The sequence below is a fragment of the Haliotis asinina genome, chromosome 1, assembly GCF_037392515.1.
Source record: "Haliotis asinina isolate JCU_RB_2024 chromosome 1, JCU_Hal_asi_v2, whole genome shotgun sequence".
Taxonomy (NCBI): Eukaryota; Metazoa; Mollusca; class Gastropoda; order Lepetellida; family Haliotidae; genus Haliotis; species Haliotis asinina.
In genome coordinates, this window is record NC_090280.1 from 103255257 (window position 1) to 103273775 (window position 18519).

Below are 18519 nucleotides of genomic sequence, written 5' to 3' on the forward strand. Positions count from 1 at the left end.
TCTGTCAAATCAAAATATTCTGTCTGCATTATATATGGCAGTTTGATTGAAATCACATGGAACAGGAGAAAACTGTTTATTGGAAGTTGTAAGACAGAGCCATGTCTTCGATTGAAATGTTTGACAAGTAACAGTTAACCGGAAATGTTCAACACACACAAAGTGTAGAAAATGTTCACATGAGGTTGCTCATATGGACAATACTTTGTGCCGTCTTGCAAAACCCTTTGAAAAGATGGTCATCGATTTGTACCTGTCCTGTGGAATTGAAGTCGCAAAACAACTGAGATAAAAAAACCAGTCTGCTGTACAGACCCTGAAGCAAATATATCCAAGAAAGTCCATGCAAATCTAGAAAATGTGGCAAGTCTAGAGTCCCTTAGCTTCTGAAAGTGAAGAAAGTCTCAGTCTCCATTTTATTATGTTATTCTTATTTTTTTTACTATGACCTTTTCCCAGTAAAATATGTTCATTTCAGGGAGTAGTTGTTTGTCTATCGAAGAGATTGTGAGTCAAGGGACTCGCTCAGGAAGATAGTATTCCAGGAAGGAAGATCAGGAATCTTGTATAAAACCTTGTACATGTTGCCACCCACTCAGAGGACAGGGAAGGAGGTCTTGTCCAAGTTTGGGGCCATGGGGGAGTTGTGGGGGAGCGGCCCCATGAATTTATACTAAACACCAGTGACAGCTAGAGATCAACTGATAATTACTAGCCATATACTGGTACAGACCCTGAAGCTACAGAAATTGGGACGGCCAAATATCTAGACTTGCATGGGCTTTCTTGGATATTTATACTTCAGGGGTCTGTACGACAGACTAGTAATTCAGTTATTGATATTGTAATGTGTATTATGGTTATCACACTGTTACAGTAATTAAATTGCAAATGATACTATAGCCCCGCTATCAGCAAACTTACTGATAACTTCTTTAACTGGATTGAAATTTTACAAAATGTATTTGAATGTTTCCTGCATCCCTGTGGATGCGCCAGTCTTGTAAATTTTTGCGTGCATATGACACAGTAAATCTTGTTCAGTAATTGCATGGCATGGTGTAATCTTTCTGTCCTTCAAAAACTACATTTGGTCATATGGCTGTATAACAATACACTCCATTCATCAATGCTGTGAGGAACTGTCTATGCCATCAGTATGACAATCTAATTATTGAGCTAGCAGTTTTTACACATACATTTTCATTTTTCTCAATCAACAATTAAATGAAACCTTAATGTAAAAGTATACCTTAACATTTGTCAAACATTGGGTCAAGCAATACTGTACATAATAGTGTGCATGGGTTTACATACCTGGCAACTGTGACAGCTGGCCGGTGGGTATCATCAGTCTGGTACCCTGTTCTGTTTGCTGAATCTGAACCGTGATGGGCTGAGAAGGTATCACAGATGAGGAACTCGAGTGGAACACACCTGCAAGCATTGATATGCAAGTAAAATATGGCAACAAGATAATAAACACTATAACACTTTGTCTTTGTCACCTGAAATGTTCTTTCAAAAGATTTTGGGGTTTTTTTTGTTCAATCAGAAATCTAGGAGCCACAACACATCAGCATGTTTAGTGTGGTGCAAATCAGTAATTGATAGAGAGAGCAACATGCTTTGATGAATCGCTATCACTAAGATCATATTTTCAGATCAACCAACCATTGCATGGGGGGAAATGAACACCGATTCAGCTGTTAAAAGCTCATACTCGACTTTGAAATTCAGAAGTCATCACAAGATGACACATGCCCCCAGCCTATACATATTCGGAAGGACAAAACATCTGACAGTTACTACATGTTTTCTTAGACTAAGTTCGAATTGTTTCCCAGGAAATCATGAAATACACAAGAGATATGTACATGCCATGTATATGTTAACAGCAAAAGTTACCACCTTAAGATCTGTCTCATATATCTGCCAAGATCTGTTGAAAGATATCAAAAAGTTTCCAAGTTGTGCTCCGACAACAATGCCCATCCCTCCCTCTTGAGATTAAGTCCAATTTTTTTTCAAGGAAATCTGAGAAAAATAAAAATGCTAAAAAGCAAACGGTATCAATTTGGGGCCTACCTCATAGATCTGCCCATTTTTGCAGAACGATATTAAGAAGTTTTCAAAATGTGCTCCGTGATCCTGCCATTTTGAGACTAAGTACGAATCATATAGACATTTCCATGGAAACCAAGAAAAGTAAAAATGACACAAATCTGTAAATGGCAAAAGGCACACCCTTATGTTCAGCTGATCATATCTACTAATTTTGGCCTACAAATATTGAATGTGTTTTTAGTCATGCTCTGGAAACAAAATGATTACCTACGGACAGTCAAGGTGTCACCTATATCATCTGCACTACATGCCAGGCGGATAAAAAGAAATGAGAAGTTCCTCTTTGCAAGGAGCATTACTTTCAGGTGTCTGTCAAAGAATACCTTGAAGTAACTGCTGAGGCACCACTTTGGCCTGTATTGTAGCTTGCATGGGCACAGCAGAGGCTGAAGTTACACTTGTTGATGAGACTGCAGTGACTGACTGGGTTGTGCTCTGAGACTGGGAGACAGCAAGAGACTGCACCACAACAGGAGCTGTAGTTGTGGTAGTAGCTGGTGACTGTACCTGGTTCACAATGCCAAGCTTAATAGGAACAGCACCTGTAAGTCACAGAAATACAACTGACTTAATAGTCAACATGCCCATGAAATTGGGGTCAAGTAACCCTACTTCAAACAGAAATAGCACAAGCAGTATGACACAAAAAACATTCAGAATTCATCTGCCACAAACCTTGAGATGTCTGCACTGGAGTTGGATGCAGTATCTGATTTGGTGTAGAACTGCGCACTACTGTCCGCACCAACTGTACTGGAGATGCAGGTCTCGCCTGGCTGATGGGCACCAAGGGAGAAGACCGACCAGACTACAAAAAAAAAGTTAATACAATGCAGCTACCATTACAGAGAGAAAGAGTGGATTTAGTTTTACTCCACATTTAGCAAACCTTCCAGCAATTTCCAGCAATTGGGTTCACACTTGATACTGATATGGGGAATCTAACTATGGTCTTCGTGGTAACAAGGGGACACTTTGACCACTAGGCACCCTCCAACAAATATTAAAAATAGAAAGAGGAAAACATTTACAAATTTTTTCTGTCTGGTATAAACATATTCAGTTGAAGCAAGGGGTAGACATCATTTGCTACTTTCATTTGAATTATTAGCTATGCTACCATTAAAAAGGTATTAAACAAGGAAGTTTAACATGTGCTTTTTGAATCTGATAAACATGCATTAATCTTGTACACTGACAGTTTGACAAAAACAAATGCCTTAGCATCACAACCCAAGAACATTTTCAACACAGACCGCCTGCCAACTGCTACCCACCTTGGGGATTTTGAGGAAACATTTGAAGGAGCAGATTTCTTTTGATGCTTTGTGTGCTCACCTGAGGTGTTGCTGGGGAGACGCTTCTGAAGGTGAGAGGCTTCAGTTTCCCTGGTTTCAGTCTGGGCGGTGGGTCTGGTTGGTCGTCAATCTCCACTATCAGTCCCCGTGGTGTTTGCAGTTTTTTCACTCTGTGGGCGATGAAAGCAGGAAGGTCGAGCTCCATCTCAGCCAGACTTGGGTACAGTGACCGCAGATCAACATGCTGATAAAGAAAGTATTATAGTGCGTTTTTCTTCAAAGGGAAAACATATAAAAACCTGATAGTTTTAACAAATTTTACACATAGAATGGCAGCATACACATTCGTCAGAGACCTTCAAGCTTCAAAACGAGCGAGTCAGTTTAGTTTTACACTGCACTGCAGTATTCCAGCTATATGGCAGTGGTCTGTAAATAATCGAGTCTGGACCAGACAATCCAAATATTAACAGCATGAGCACTGATCTGCGCAACTGGGAACCAAAGACATGTGTCAACCAAGTCAGTGAATCTGACCACCCGATCCCGTTAGCTGCCTTTTACAATGAGTACAGTCGCCTTTTATGACATGCATGGCTTAGGGGAAGACCTATTCTGCCCTGGACCTTCACATGTCATCTTCAAAATGAACATGGAAGGCACACTCCAGGTGAAGATGAGAATAACTGAGCAGTCAGCTGTTTCACAGCAGTATTCAGCCAAACATAGTAGTCTGTAAATACGCAATTCTCCACTGGTTCTTCCAGATCTTCTTTGTAACTACTCTTTAGTATGCTCTTCGTCCAAAGAACAAGCATCGAGGACTGGAGCTTGGGGGTATTGGCTTTCCATAAAAATTCTTACTGGAATTTTGTAACACTGTGGAGTAACACGAAATGATGCATGTCAGCAGTTGTTAATAGGCAAGGTGCTGTGGATGCAGTATATATTACTATTTTAGGGTGGGGTGAAGGGAAATTTGGGATTTTAATCCTGATGCCATTTTTGTTGGTGTACTTAGCAATACGCAAGAAGTATGACAATGGCTTGTCCAAAAACTGATTTTGGCAACACTCAAAAACATTGTGTTAAACACAGAATCTTAAAAGTCTGAACACAACAGATTTTTTTGTGAAAGCGCTTCAGTCATGTAGCCGGCATGACAATGGAGACACCCATGATGATTTCTACACACTGCTTTGTGTGCGACTCAGAACCCCTGGAGCATGAACACAGAAAATAAGAGTTTCACCATTTGGGCACCAGACCACCCATCTATTTATAGAACACCACAAGCAGTAATGTTCAGCAGCTCAATTGACGACAACAGTAGGTATTGTCTATGACAGGAATCATATGCATGATTATCACAGCATATGAGTTTTAAACAGACATTTTCTCTATCCCAGTTAGTAAGTCCACATAAGGCAATGAAATGTCAGTGTGGTTTGTGAGCTAAGGGAAATCCATTAATATGCCATATGTATTTGTGCTTTGGTGTTATTTGATGGAGGAGCAGTGTCTGCAGTTACAGCTGTGTGTAGGGAAGTGATCACACGATCAAGTTACAGGTATCAATACCATCTTGTCACTAATTCTGTCTGTGAAAACAAGCACAGATCAAATCTGTGTTGCTCATTGGAATATTTTCTCGACCTTTATGAATAATTTCAACTGTGAAATAATGTACACTGGGAGGAGAAAGGGTAAAAGTAAAAAGAGAGGAAAATGAGCAGGAGTCATGGTGGCCTCGTGTTCACATGCCAGATCTAGTGACCCCGGCACGAATGGATCCGTGGGAATTTTCATCAGTGCATGATCGCAACTGGAAACATTAAAATGCAGATACACAAGACGAATTGTATGATTAGATTTACTTTGAATGGGTCGTATTCCAAGGCTCTTGCAGCTAATGAGGATGTTGTGTATGCGATTCCTTCCATCTGGAATGGTGAAATTATTGGTCTTGGATCGAAGAGGTTTGGATGGTTGCACACCTTCCTCAGCTGCATCAGGACATTTATCACACTCATGAAGTGGCCTTGGGAAAGCGTCTCCTTTGTTCTGGAAAAAAACCCCAACATGTATCTTGTATCAAACAATGAGGTGAACAGTTCATTGCAATTTATTGTGATACATAAATACTTTATACATTGATAGCTTAGATGACAGACTGACACTGATACATACAACTATACCCCAGCACGAGCATAATTACTTCCATGTTTAAACTATTTGTCTACCAATTATTTGAAACAATATTTGTGTAGGAACTAATTGTAGACTTTAGGTTAAAGATACAAATAATAATGGAACTTATTTATTTTTTCAAGTCCTCGAGAACACTTTAATGCAAAATGCAATATTTCTAAGGCATACTGCTGAACATTGGCAACACAATGCTGCCCTAATGACTGAAGTTGACATGTCACAATCATAAATTCTTTTCATGTTTTGCACACAGGTTTCAGGAATTGTGAAAGAATAACTTTGACAATGGGCCATTTTCAAGATTATCAGCCATTTTCTGAATTCATAATGGGCCACTGCCCTCGTATCAATAGCAAACTTCAAAATTTTAATGGACCATTTTTCATTAAAATGAGCAAAGATTTCCCATGGCCCAAGCCTTTTCCAATCCCTGAGGTTTTGTGGCTTGTTGAATGTTTGAACATTTGACAGTTGAAAACACAACAGTATGTTATCTTGACATGCGTAAGTCATCTGGTCGTGTCATCTGATCAGGGCTACAGATCAGGTACAATCATTGGAACTGTCTTTGGATTTGGCCACATATAACAATTTTAAGAAACTACACAAAACTTCACATCAAAGCATGACACTTTCATTGAGAGTTTGATAAATCTTTTCTAAACAGTGAGGCTTTAGAAAAATATTTGCAAAATATGCAGCAGAAGTGATGCATGCATTTCTGCCATTCCCTTGGCAGAATATACAGAGCACCACAAAAATATACTGTGATCTGGTGAAGGTATAAAATTTTGTTAAAATCTAAATATTTCAGATATGTAAATACTTACCTCTCCATAGGTCTATAGTATATTACCTCAAGCTTTGCTTAGATCTGATGGAGTGGAACTGCTATTCAATCTTGAACGACTACCTCGCAATCGACAACTGTCATGATATGGAAGTGAGTTTTAGTTTTACGCCGCACTCAGCAATATTACAGCTATATGGCGGTGGTCTGTAAATAATCGAGTCTGGACCAGACAATCTAGTGATCAACACATGAGCATTGATCTGCGTAATTGGGAACCGATGACGTGTCAACCAAGTCAGCTAGCCTGACCACCCGATCCCGTTGGTCGCCTCTTACGACAAGCTGAGTCGCCTTTCGTGGCAAGAATGGGTTGCTGAAGGCCTATTCTACCCCGGGACCTTCATGGGTTTGTGAAACTTGAAGATTAACTTATGATATGGAAGTATCCGGATCTCCCCACTGCACATTCAAGCAGACTCTACGAGAACTTCACTTTCACTTCTCAGTCCAAAGAGTCCATAGTGGGGAGGAGCATCCAGCGTTGGGAGGGAGTGAACGCCCTATGGTAAGGTAAGTATTTAAATATCTAAAACATTTAGATTTTAACAAATATTTTACTTACCTTACCATAGGTCTATAGCATATGGATACAACAGTCAGGATGGTGGTGTAGGACTCCAGAGGACTGTCAGCGTCTTAAAATCCCACATATGTCTTGGGGCAGCCAGACCACTACTGATTCACTGTACGTTGGTCTGCTGCAACAATCTCTCGTGAAGGTCCCTGGAACCAGAATCCGAGTAGTAGGCCACGTCCTAACCACCGGAGGGGTACGGTACATTATCTCATGTAAGTACAAGACCCCTATAGACCATGGTAAGTAAGATTGTACCTTATAGGGCGGAAAGACGCGCGAGGTGCTAGGCAACTACTAATGGTCCAAAAGACTGCAGCCCCTCCATATCTTCCACCGCCAAGTCCCGCAAGTAATGGCTAGCAAATACTGTAGAGGACCGCCAGAAGCATCCAGCCATAATGTCAGGAACTATGCAGGGCCATAGTCGAGGCTCACGCTCGAATCTCATGCGGGTTGTTACACGACGGGTGTGGAAGATTCTGTGTGTCGTAAGCCACCAGGATGGTCTGCCTCAACCATAAGGCTACTGTGTTTCTGGTGATTTCCCCTCTAGCCGTCGCAGAAAAAGACAGGAACAACCTCTTCCTAGTTCCCAGATAAGGACAGGACTTCTTGATGTATAATCTGAGAGCCGAAAACCGGACAGAGTAACTGCTCTTCAGGATCCTCTGGTCTGATGATGGCAGTAAGAGGGGGGGATGATGCATAACCTGTCTGGTTTGACCTGGCAGCTGGTTCTTCGCCAGGAAATCCCGTGTGCAGCACAATGTCTGGTCTGTTCAAACCGGACCCTAAAATTTCGCTAACTCTTGCCGCTGTAGCCAACACTAGCAGAAACATTGTTTTCCTTGTTAGGTTGTCAAACGATGCCCTGTTCAGCGGCTCGTAAGGGCGACCTTTCACGTCGTAGCTGTAGCACAACATTCAGGTCCCACGCTGGCGGCCGGAAGTTAAACCTTTTGATCCTCCAGCTTGAATGCCTTCAACATACCCATTAATTCGGGGATCTTTGAGACCTTCCAATCTCCTCTGACAGCTAACACTGAATTCAGTGCTGACAGGTAAGTCCCAATAATACTGCCCCTGAGCTTTCTCAAGCACTGCAAATAACGTAAAAACTCCGCCAAGAATTAGGGTGACGCTAACAGTGGGTCTTGCGACTTTTGGGCACAGAAATTCTCAAATGTAGCCCAAATGTCATCATAGAGTGATAGGGTGGAAGCTCTGTGCGCCTGGGCAATGATCTTCGCCACTTGAGATGAATACCACTTGGCCCTCAAAGTCCTTTGCAAATGGTCCAGACACATGTTGTGAATCATGCGTAGTTTGTCCGAGTCTTTCTTGGGAATGAAGAAGACCGGAGAGTAGACCCCTGGCGAGAGGTGTGGGTGCAGCACTTCCTCGATGGCACACTTCCTTAACAACACCTTGCTGTTGTCCACCAACAACTGACGCTGCGCCTCTGGATACACCTTGTAGTCCTACTTCTTAGACTTGAGCGCTCTGATTGCAGCATTCAGTGACAATCCCAAACACGCTGTACAGCGCTGCAGAAGGGTGCAGGATACTTAAGCACTGTCCGGACAATATGGGTGCGCTTCCTTGCCGGACTTCAGGCGTTTACAAGCCTCACAGAAATGACGTGTCATGCACAACTACTGTAATAAACCAAAATGCAAATGTGATAAGGATAAAAGAAAAATACTCCTAACCATGTAATCGACTGCTCCACTTGCAGCAGCCTGCTTGCAATAGACAAGTGAAATAGCTGCCTCTTTGAAAGGGAACAGAAAATTTACTACTAAATACAGCGCTAAGCAATACAAGGAATAGATACAGCGGACATGACTATCAATAGAAACAATCCGCTGACAAATGAAATCGATCCGGTAATAATTACGGAGGCAACAACAAAAATAGGAGACATGCTACCATGTATCTTGCGAAGTAGCCGACAAGTGTACAATAACGATAATATATTTTGTAATCGACACAAAGATTGAAAAATGTACATACCACACACTAAGAACATATAAGGAATCAGGGCAAAAGCGTAGTACAGTCAAACTTTATTAGCTGGAAAAATAAATCTAGCAATCCAAACACGTCTCGATCAGACGACGCTTGAAGAAAAGTGAAGTTCTCGTAGTGTCTGCATGCATGCGCAGTAGGGAGATCCAGATACTTCCATATCATGACAGTCGTCGACTGCGAGGTAGCCATTCAAGATTGAATAGCAATTCAACTCTGTCAGATCTACTAAGCGAAGCTTGTGGTAATATGCTATAGAACTACGGTAAGGTAAGTAAAACATTTCATGATCTGCTTTTTCAATTGAAGGCAGAAAGGCATAGGGTAATAAAGCATATTTGGGGAACACGTCCACTTCAGTTCAAACAAAAAAATATGAACACTCTTGTAAATATTAAGCATGCTAAATCTGATAGATAAAAAAAGACAACAAATGGCGCTTGCAGCATTCAAAACCATTGCACTTGCAGAGTGACACAAACTGTTAACTGCATGTATGTGGACGGTCTGATAAAGATATCATGCCACATTTAAACACGGACACTGGGACAAAAACAAACCTATGACTCACTTTGTCTGGGACATGAACTCATCATAGAGGAACCTCTGTCTCTTTGACAGCCGACACATGACAACATGCTCATATTTCTTTGGCATCTGCTTCTCAACATCATCTTTCAACCTTCTCAGCAAGAAGGGCCGCAATACCTGAAGAACATGGAAGCATGTAGAACAAAGTTCATCACAATGCCTAGAAAGTAAGTCAACAGCATTTATACAGTTAAATTTCCCTAATGTCTATGGAAGAATATCTGAACCTGTTTGAATTAACTGTACTTGTTGTTTGGTTTCAACACAGCAATCAGGGTTAAACAAACAAATATGTTGAACAGATAATTTAAACAAGTTCTTGCATCTATATATTCTGAGCTTTTAAAAAGAGCTTTGTCTTTATGAACACTATCAAATATGAAAGGCATCTGTCTAAACTATTACACATGCACAATGAATGGAGATCCTCAACTATGCAATGAGTTACATTGTTTGAAAAACTATCACCTGTCTACAGTGTCACTAATTAAGAGTGAACAATTTAAGTTCTCTGCCATTTTTAGCACTCAACCCTAATTCAGGCGCATCTGTGGCCAGTTTTCCCCATGCAACAAATTTTACTTCCAAATCAGTGTACTTATTTCAGGTATCACTCTACTTCACAGGACAGTACATTTGCATGCACAAATTGTTCGCCACTTGGCATTGTATGTTCACATTTCTTAAGGATTTCTTATCTTTCAATCTTTCATTCACATCTCCAAAATTAGCTTCTATAAATGCTGATCTGATTTAACATTTATCATAGACTTTAACACAATGCAACCCTGTGTTCAAAACCTCAGCTGAACTTTAACTGACATTCAGTGTCTCAGACAAGGTGTCCAACCACTCACATTGTGTGATCAGGGCATAGGTATCTGATGTTTTATTCTTCGAGATCAATAGCAACTTGTCTTGCAACATTGTCAGACAAGTGAATCCTTTTAACATCTCGACATGAAAAACTGATCCAGAAAGCAGATTAGATCAAAAACAAGCATTTTATATAGTGTCTGAATGTTTTACATAAATATAGGTCAGTAGTCTGGGTTTATTTGGTATCTTGGGCCTAAATAATTAAGATTTCAAAGTATGTAGGGTGGGAAATTGCCAACATTATGGCAATGAAAGGGATTTATTATATAAATATATATATATATACATTTTTTTTAAAACCACAAAAAGTGCAAGTCATATGAAAATTGAATGCACTCAAGAAGCATATGATACATACCAAAGCAGATAAATTTGTCCACTTTTATTTAATCTGTCACTCCAGCCTTATTATTGATACCCATAAAAGGTGCCTGTAGTCCAAACATTTTCAACAGTAAGCTAAACATGGCTTGTGTCTCAGACAAGGTGTCAAACCACTCACATTGTGTGATCAGGGCATAGGTATCTTATGTTGTATTTTTCGAGATCAATAGCGACTCCTCTTTCAAGATTGTCAGAGAAGTGAATCCTTATGTTCTCGAAATTGCAAAAATGGCACACAATAAACGTGCACATGAAAACAATGTTGAAAGACATATGCTCTTAAAAGCTGACTTAAGAATATCCCACTGTGCTTCCATACCTAAGGAAATATAATACAAGTTGGGTACATTGGGATATGTGTCAACACCTAGGAAAGAGTCACTGTAGGGTGAAAATAACATCTGTCCAAGTCACAACTGAGACTACAATTTCTTAGCAAATAACCAATACACTCTTTCATTTTTCATGGAATTCTTGATTTCCAAACTTTAAAGGTGCTAAATATCTGCCAAAAAATTAATGAATACAACCTTGCATTTCATAGACCATAAGTCATCTGTTACCAGAACATTACTTCAAATGGGTGTAAGGTACCTTGTCTCAGACAAGGTGTCCAACCACTCACATTGTGTGATCAGGGCATAGGTATCTGATGTTTTATTCTTCGAGATCAATAGCAACTTGTCTTGCAACATTGTCAGACAAGTGAATCCTTTTAACATCTCGACATGAAAAACTGATCCAGAAAGCAGATTAGATCAAAAACAAGCATTTTATATAGTGTCTGAATGTTTTACATAAATATAGGTCAGTAGTCTGGGTTTATTTGGTATCTTGGGCCTAAATAATTAAGATTTCAAAGTATGTAGGGTGGGAAATTGCCAACATTATGGCAATGAAAGGGATTTATTATATAAAAATATATATATATATATATTTTTTTTTAAAACCACAAAAAGTGCAAGTCATATGAAAATTGAATGCACTGAAGAAGCATATGACACATACCAAAGCAGATAAATTTGTCCACTTTTATTTAATCTGTCACTCCAGCCTTATTATTGATACCCATAAGAGGTGCCTGTAGTCCAAACATTTTCAACAGTAAGCTAAACATGGCTTGTGTCTCAGACAAGGTGTCAAACCACTCACATTGTGTGATCAGGGCATAGGTATCTTATGTTGTATTTTTCGAGATCAATAGCGACTCCTCATTCAAGATTGTCAGAGAAGTGAATCCTTATGTTCTCGAAATTGCAAAAATGGCACACAATAAACGTGCACATGAAAACAATGTTGAAAGACATATGCTCTTAAAAGCTGACTTAAGAATATCCCACTGTGCTTCCATACCTAAGGAAATATAATACAAGTTGGGTACATTGGGATATGTGTCAACACCTAGGAAAGAGTCACTGTAGGGTGAAAATAACATCTGTCCAAGTCACAACAGACTACAATTTCTTAGCAAATAACCAATACACTCTTTCATTTTTCATGGAATTCTTGATTTCCAAACTTTAAAGGTGCTAAATATCTGCCAAAAAATTAATGAATACAACCTTGCATTTCATAGACCATAAGTCATCTGTTACCAGAACATTACTTCAAATGGGTGTAAGGTACCTTGTCTCAGACAAGGTGTCCAACCACTCACATTGTGTGATCAGGGCATAGGTATCTGATGTTTTATTCTTCGAGATCAATAGCAACTTGTCTTGCAACATTGTCAGACAAGTGAATCCTTTTAACATCTCGACATGAAAAACTGATCCAGAAAGCAGATTAGATCAAAAACAAGCATTTTATATAGTGTCTGAATGTTTTACATAAATATAGGTCAGTAGTCTGGGTTTATTTGGTATCTTGGGCCTAAATAATTAAGATTTCAAAGTATGTAGGGTGGGAAATTGCCAACATTATGGCAATGAAAGGGATTTATTATATAAAAAAATATATATATACATTTTTTTTAAAACCACAAAAAGTGCAAGTCATATGAAAATTGAATGCACTCAAGAAGCATATGATACATACCAAAGCAGATAAATTTGTCCACCTTTATTTAATCTGTCACTCCAGCCTTATTATTGATACCCATAAAAGGTGCCTGTAGTCCAAACATTTTCAACAGTAAGCTAAACATGGCTTGTGTCTCAGACAAGGTGTCAAACCACTCACATTGTGTGATCAGGGCATAGGTATCTTATGTTGTATTTTTCGAGATCAATAGCGACTCCTCTTTCAAGATTGTCAGAGAAGTGAATCCTTATGTTCTCGAAATTGCAAAAATGGCACACAATAAACGTGCACATGAAAACAATGTTGAAAGACATATGCTCTTAAAAGCTGACTTAAGAATATCCCACTGTGCTTCCATACCTAAGGAAATATAATACAAGTTGGGTACATTGGGATATGTGTCAACACCTAGGAAAGAGTCACTGTAGGGTGAAAATAACATCTGTCCAAGTCACAACAGACTACAATTTCTTAGCAAATAACCAATACACTCTTTCATTTTTCATGGAATTCTTGATTTCCAAACTTTAAAGGTGCTAAATATCTGCCAAAAAATTAATGAATACAACCTTGCATTTCATAGACCATAAGTCATCTGTTACCAGAACATTACTTCAAATGGGTGTAAGGTACCTTGTCTCAGACAAGGTGTCCAACCACTCACATTGTGTGATCAGGGCATAGGTATCTGATGTTTTATTCTTCGAGATCAATAGCAACTTGTCTTGCAACACTGTCAGACAAGTGAATCCTTTTAACATCTCAACATGAAAAACTGATCCAGAAAGCAGATTAGATCAAAAACAAGCATTTTATATAGTGTCTGAATGTTTTACATAAATATAGGTCAGTAGTCTGGGTTTATTTGGTATCTTGGGCCTAAATAATTAAGATTTCAAAGTATGTAGGGTGGGAAATTGCCAACATTATGGCAATGAAAGGGATTTATTATATAAAAATATATATATATACATTTTTTTTAAAACCACAAAAAGTGCAAGTCATATGAAAATTGAATGCACTCAAGAAGCATATGATACATACCAAAGCAGATAAATTTGTCCACCTTTATTTAATCTGTCACTCCAGCCTTATTATTGATACCCATAAAAGGTGCCTGTAGTCCAAACATTTTCAACAGTAAGCTAAACATGGCTTGTGTCTCAGACAAGGTGTCAAACCACTCACATTGTGTGATCAGGGCATAGGTATCTTATGTTGTATTTTTCGAGATCAATAGCGACTCCTCTTTCAAGATTGTCAGAGAAGTGAATCCTTATGTTCTCGAAATTGCAAAAATGGCACACAATAAACGTGCACATGAAAACAATGTTGAAAGACATATGCTCTTAAAAGCTGACTTAAGAATATCCCACTGTGCTTCCATACCTAAGGAAATATAATACAAGTTGGGTACATTGGGATATGTGTCAACACCTAGGAAAGAGTCACTGTAGGGTGAAAATAACATCTGTCCAAGTCACAACTGAGACTACAATTTCTTAGCAAATAACCAATACACTCTTTCATTTTTCATGGAATTCTTGATTTCCAAACTTTAAAGGTGCTAAATATCTGCCAAAAAATTAATGAATACAACCTTGCATTTCATAGACCATAAGTCATCTGTTACCAGTACATTACTTCAAATGGGTGTAAGGTACCTTGTCTCAGACAAGGTGTCCAACCACTCACATTGTGTGATCAGGGCATAGGTATCTGATGTTTTATTCTTCGAGATCAATAGCAACTTGTCTTGCAACATTGTCAGACAAGTGAATCCTTTTAACATCTCGACATGAAAAACTGATCCAGAAAGCAGATTAGATCAAAAACAAGCATTTTATATAGTGTCTGAATGTTTTACATAAATATAGGTCAGTAGTCTGGGTTTATTTGGTATCTTGGGCCTAAATAATTAAGATTTCAAAGTATGTAGGGTGGGAAATTGCCAACATTATGGCAATGAAAGGGATTTATTATATAAAAATATATATATATATATATATTTTTTTTTAAAACCACAAAAAGTGCAAGTCATATGAAAATTGAATGCACTCAAGAAGCATATGACACATACCAAAGCAGATAAATTTGTCCACTTTTATTTAATCTGTCACTCCAGCCTTATTATTGATACCCATAAAAGGTGCCTGTACTCCAAACATTTTCAACAGTAAGCTAAACATGGCTTGTGTCTCAGACAAGGTGTCAAACCACTCACATTGTGTGATCAGGGCATAGGTATCTTATGTTGTATTTTTCGAGTTCAATAGCGACTCCTCATTCAAGATTGTCAGAGAAGTGAATCCTTATGTTCTCGAAATTGCAAAAATGGCACACAATAAACGTGCACATGAAAACAATGTTGAAAGACATATGCTCTTAAAAGCTGACTTAAGAATATCCCACTGCGCTTCCATACCTAAGGAAATATAATACAAGTTGGGTACATTGGGATATGTGTCAACACCTAGGAAAGAGTCACTGTAGGGTGAAAATAACATCTGTCCAAGTCACAACTGAGACTACAATTTCTTAGCAAATAACCAATACACTTTTTCATTTTTCATGGAATTCTTGATTTCCAAACTTTAAAGGTGCTAAATATCTGCCAAAAAATTAATGAATACGACCTTGTATTTCATAGACCATAAGTCATCTGTTACCAGAAACATTACTTCAAATGGGTGTAAGGTACCTTGTCTCAGACAAGGTGTCCAACCACTCACATTGTGTGATCAGGGCATAGGTATCTGATGTTTTATTCTTCGAGATCAATAGCAACTTGTCTTACAACATTGTAACAGTCGGACAAGTGAATCCTTTTAATATCTCGAAATTGAAATGAAGATGCAGCTAAATGCCTTGAACAAAGTTAACTGGGGAGACTGCCCCACTTTGTACATAGGCTTGGTCACATAAATGAATGTTTGACATTGCTGAAGATGTACAATCCCTTGGAAAATATAACGCTAGTTTGGAAACATGACCAGACACAAGGATGGCAAACAGGAAAATCTAGTGGAAAACCCAGGGAAAACTATTGTCTTTGAATGGGGGCTTCAATGACAAAATTTAATACCAATTTGGAAATAATACTGGCAGAAATCCATCAATGTCAGAAAATTGCCACCTTGGTGACAAGATAATTCATCTCAACAACGACTAGTTGATCATGTAAAGCTGACCTACATATTAGCAACAGAAACTTGTTCACTGTCGTAGGGTGATGCTTCAGTCTGTCATGTCAGGAACTTCAATCCCACCATAACACTTCCAATCTTTCAGTCTATGTTAGATGAAATTATTCAGATCATCAAATGGATCATGTACACATTTTAACTTTTCATTGATAGCAACTTCTCTTATCAATCATTCCAGGTCCCGATTTCCTGAAAGAAATCGTTAAGTCTGAATTTTTACATAAGTTCAAGTTTTTGCTCAAATTTGAGAAAATACATGAACATGCATTTTCTAGAATGAATGGAAATCGGTATCAAACTCAAACTTAGTAGACAATATGAGTTTGGTGGACAGATTTCTTTAATGGACACATTTCTTTAAAGGTCACATGCCAAAAAATCGAACATAATTAAAACACATTTATCACTTATTCATGACATATAATAATAATAGATACTGCTGCTTTAAAAAAAACAAATAAACAAAATTATAAGCGTACAATTGCGATTCAAAAGTGCAATATTTTGTACTTGGGCTTACTTCCCCCCGAAACGAAGTCCTTGGGAGACCGAACCCAGTCATAGCTGGTGGATATGCACTCAAGTGTAACGATGGTTTGTGACTGGCTGGTTCACTTGCTGATATGCTGAGGGTTCATTGTATGTACAGAAAGATGATCTATTTGATGGGCATTTTAGAAGTATAGCCAGTCACAAGAAAGTAAGATTCTTTATGGATAACAACTTCTTCTTGTGTACTTGATGCGTCGTTTCAGTATGGATTCATATACTGTGGTCAAACAAAATCATATACACTAAAAGATGTCCTTATCGATGAAGAATGTATATGGAGATGTTGGCTTTGGAAAATACATGTTCTCTGAATTTGTGCTCGATCCAATCAAAATTCATGTCAGTAGAGATGGTAAACTACTGCGTGGCTGGAATCTGTCATTCGTCCAAGTACAAAGCAGGACTTGAAACTGACAAGAGTTTGCACCAGTTTCTGTCAAATCCTGTCATCCGAAAAAAAAGAATGTAGTTAGTTTGCAACCCACAGACATAAAAACATGTCATGTGTATCACACGTGCCTAATTACATAATGTGGCCGACACGGGACTCGGGTGCACGAGTCATAAATCAACTTATTTTCTTTGTGTCGTATAGTCTGATAGGTGTTAAGTTCAAATTGCATGTGGTCAATGATTGAAGCTGTGTATTGCATGTTGTTTTTAGCAGAGAGGCTGACAGACATATAGGTGTCAGTAAAACCAGACACTGAGCTTTCTCTGTGACTTTTTTTTCATCGCATTTTTTTTTTCAAATTTATAGGTTGAATTGACATTTTTTATGATGTTTCAGTAAGTGCATACCGAAAGGTACCAGAATCTGCAAAGTTGCGTTTTACGTTGCATGTGACCTTTAAATAAAACTTTTTTATTTTAAAAATTGCAGTTGAGTTAAAAATTCAGCTATTTCAAATTGTCAAACTCAGTTTGAGATTTGAGTGAAAACTTAAGTTTGTTTTGAGAAATCATGGGCAGATCTCTTAGTCTTTCCTTTAATGAATGATGTGATATAAAGCAAACAAGAAACTTCTCTACAGTTAATTTCTTTTTAACAAAGTATCTATCTATCTGTACCACACACTAAAATTGAATATTCAGTGTCTCAGACAAGGTGTCCAACCACTCACATTGTGTGATCAGGGCATAGGTATCTGATGTTTTGATCTTCGAAATCATTAGCAACTTGTCTTGCAACACTGACAAGTGAATCCTTTTAATGTCTCGTAACTTTGCAAAAATATGCCAAGACTCATTGAACAGAACAAAAAAAAAGAAAAAGAAAATAGCAATAAAAAAACATGAGAAATGATAGGATGATTTGAAGCTCCATCTGTTTACATCATTTATCAGGGAACCATCTTTTAGCAACACTGTGAAATGGTCTTGTGATATTACACAAATGTTTTTGACCTTAGTAAAAGAGTAGTTTCATTATTAGCATACATGTGGTCTCAGCAGTTCATATAATGAACTGAATTATCGCGACCACTCATCTGTCTTATCACATCCACAACACCATTCATCATAGATAAAAGTCTTGCTAACAATGACAAAAAACTGAATGTGAACGAACTTTTCATACGTGTAGATTTGGCAGATGTACAATCAGCCATGAGAAAGAACATGTGATGATGTCCATGACAGGAATGATAATATCACAGCACACAAGTTTTAAACAGACATATTCTCTATCCCAGTTAGTAAGTCCACATATGAAATGAAATGACAGTATGGTCTGCGCGCACACTGAAAATCAATCATGAACAGATGACTTTCCACGTAATATGAACA

The 18519-nt window shown here is 38.3% G+C and overlaps 1 protein-coding gene across 6 annotated transcripts in view; it reads right to left on the reverse strand.

Annotated features, from left to right (window-relative positions):
• LOC137257380 (helicase domino-like) overlaps positions 1-18519 on the reverse strand; it is a 78686-nt gene that overhangs the window by 27196 nt on the left and 32971 nt on the right. For all 6 annotated transcript variants that reach the window (XM_067794751.1, XM_067794743.1, XM_067794736.1 and 3 more), the window contains 6 exons: positions 9669-9805; positions 5303-5489; positions 3466-3669; positions 2803-2935; positions 2451-2669; positions 1318-1437 (listed from right to left, as the gene is read on the reverse strand). In XM_067794751.1, coding sequence (XP_067650852.1) covers positions 1318-1437; positions 2451-2669; positions 2803-2935; positions 3466-3669; positions 5303-5489; positions 9669-9805 — 1000 coding nt within the window. The remainder of the gene's footprint in view (positions 1-1317; positions 1438-2450; positions 2670-2802; positions 2936-3465; positions 3670-5302; positions 5490-9668; positions 9806-18519) is intronic.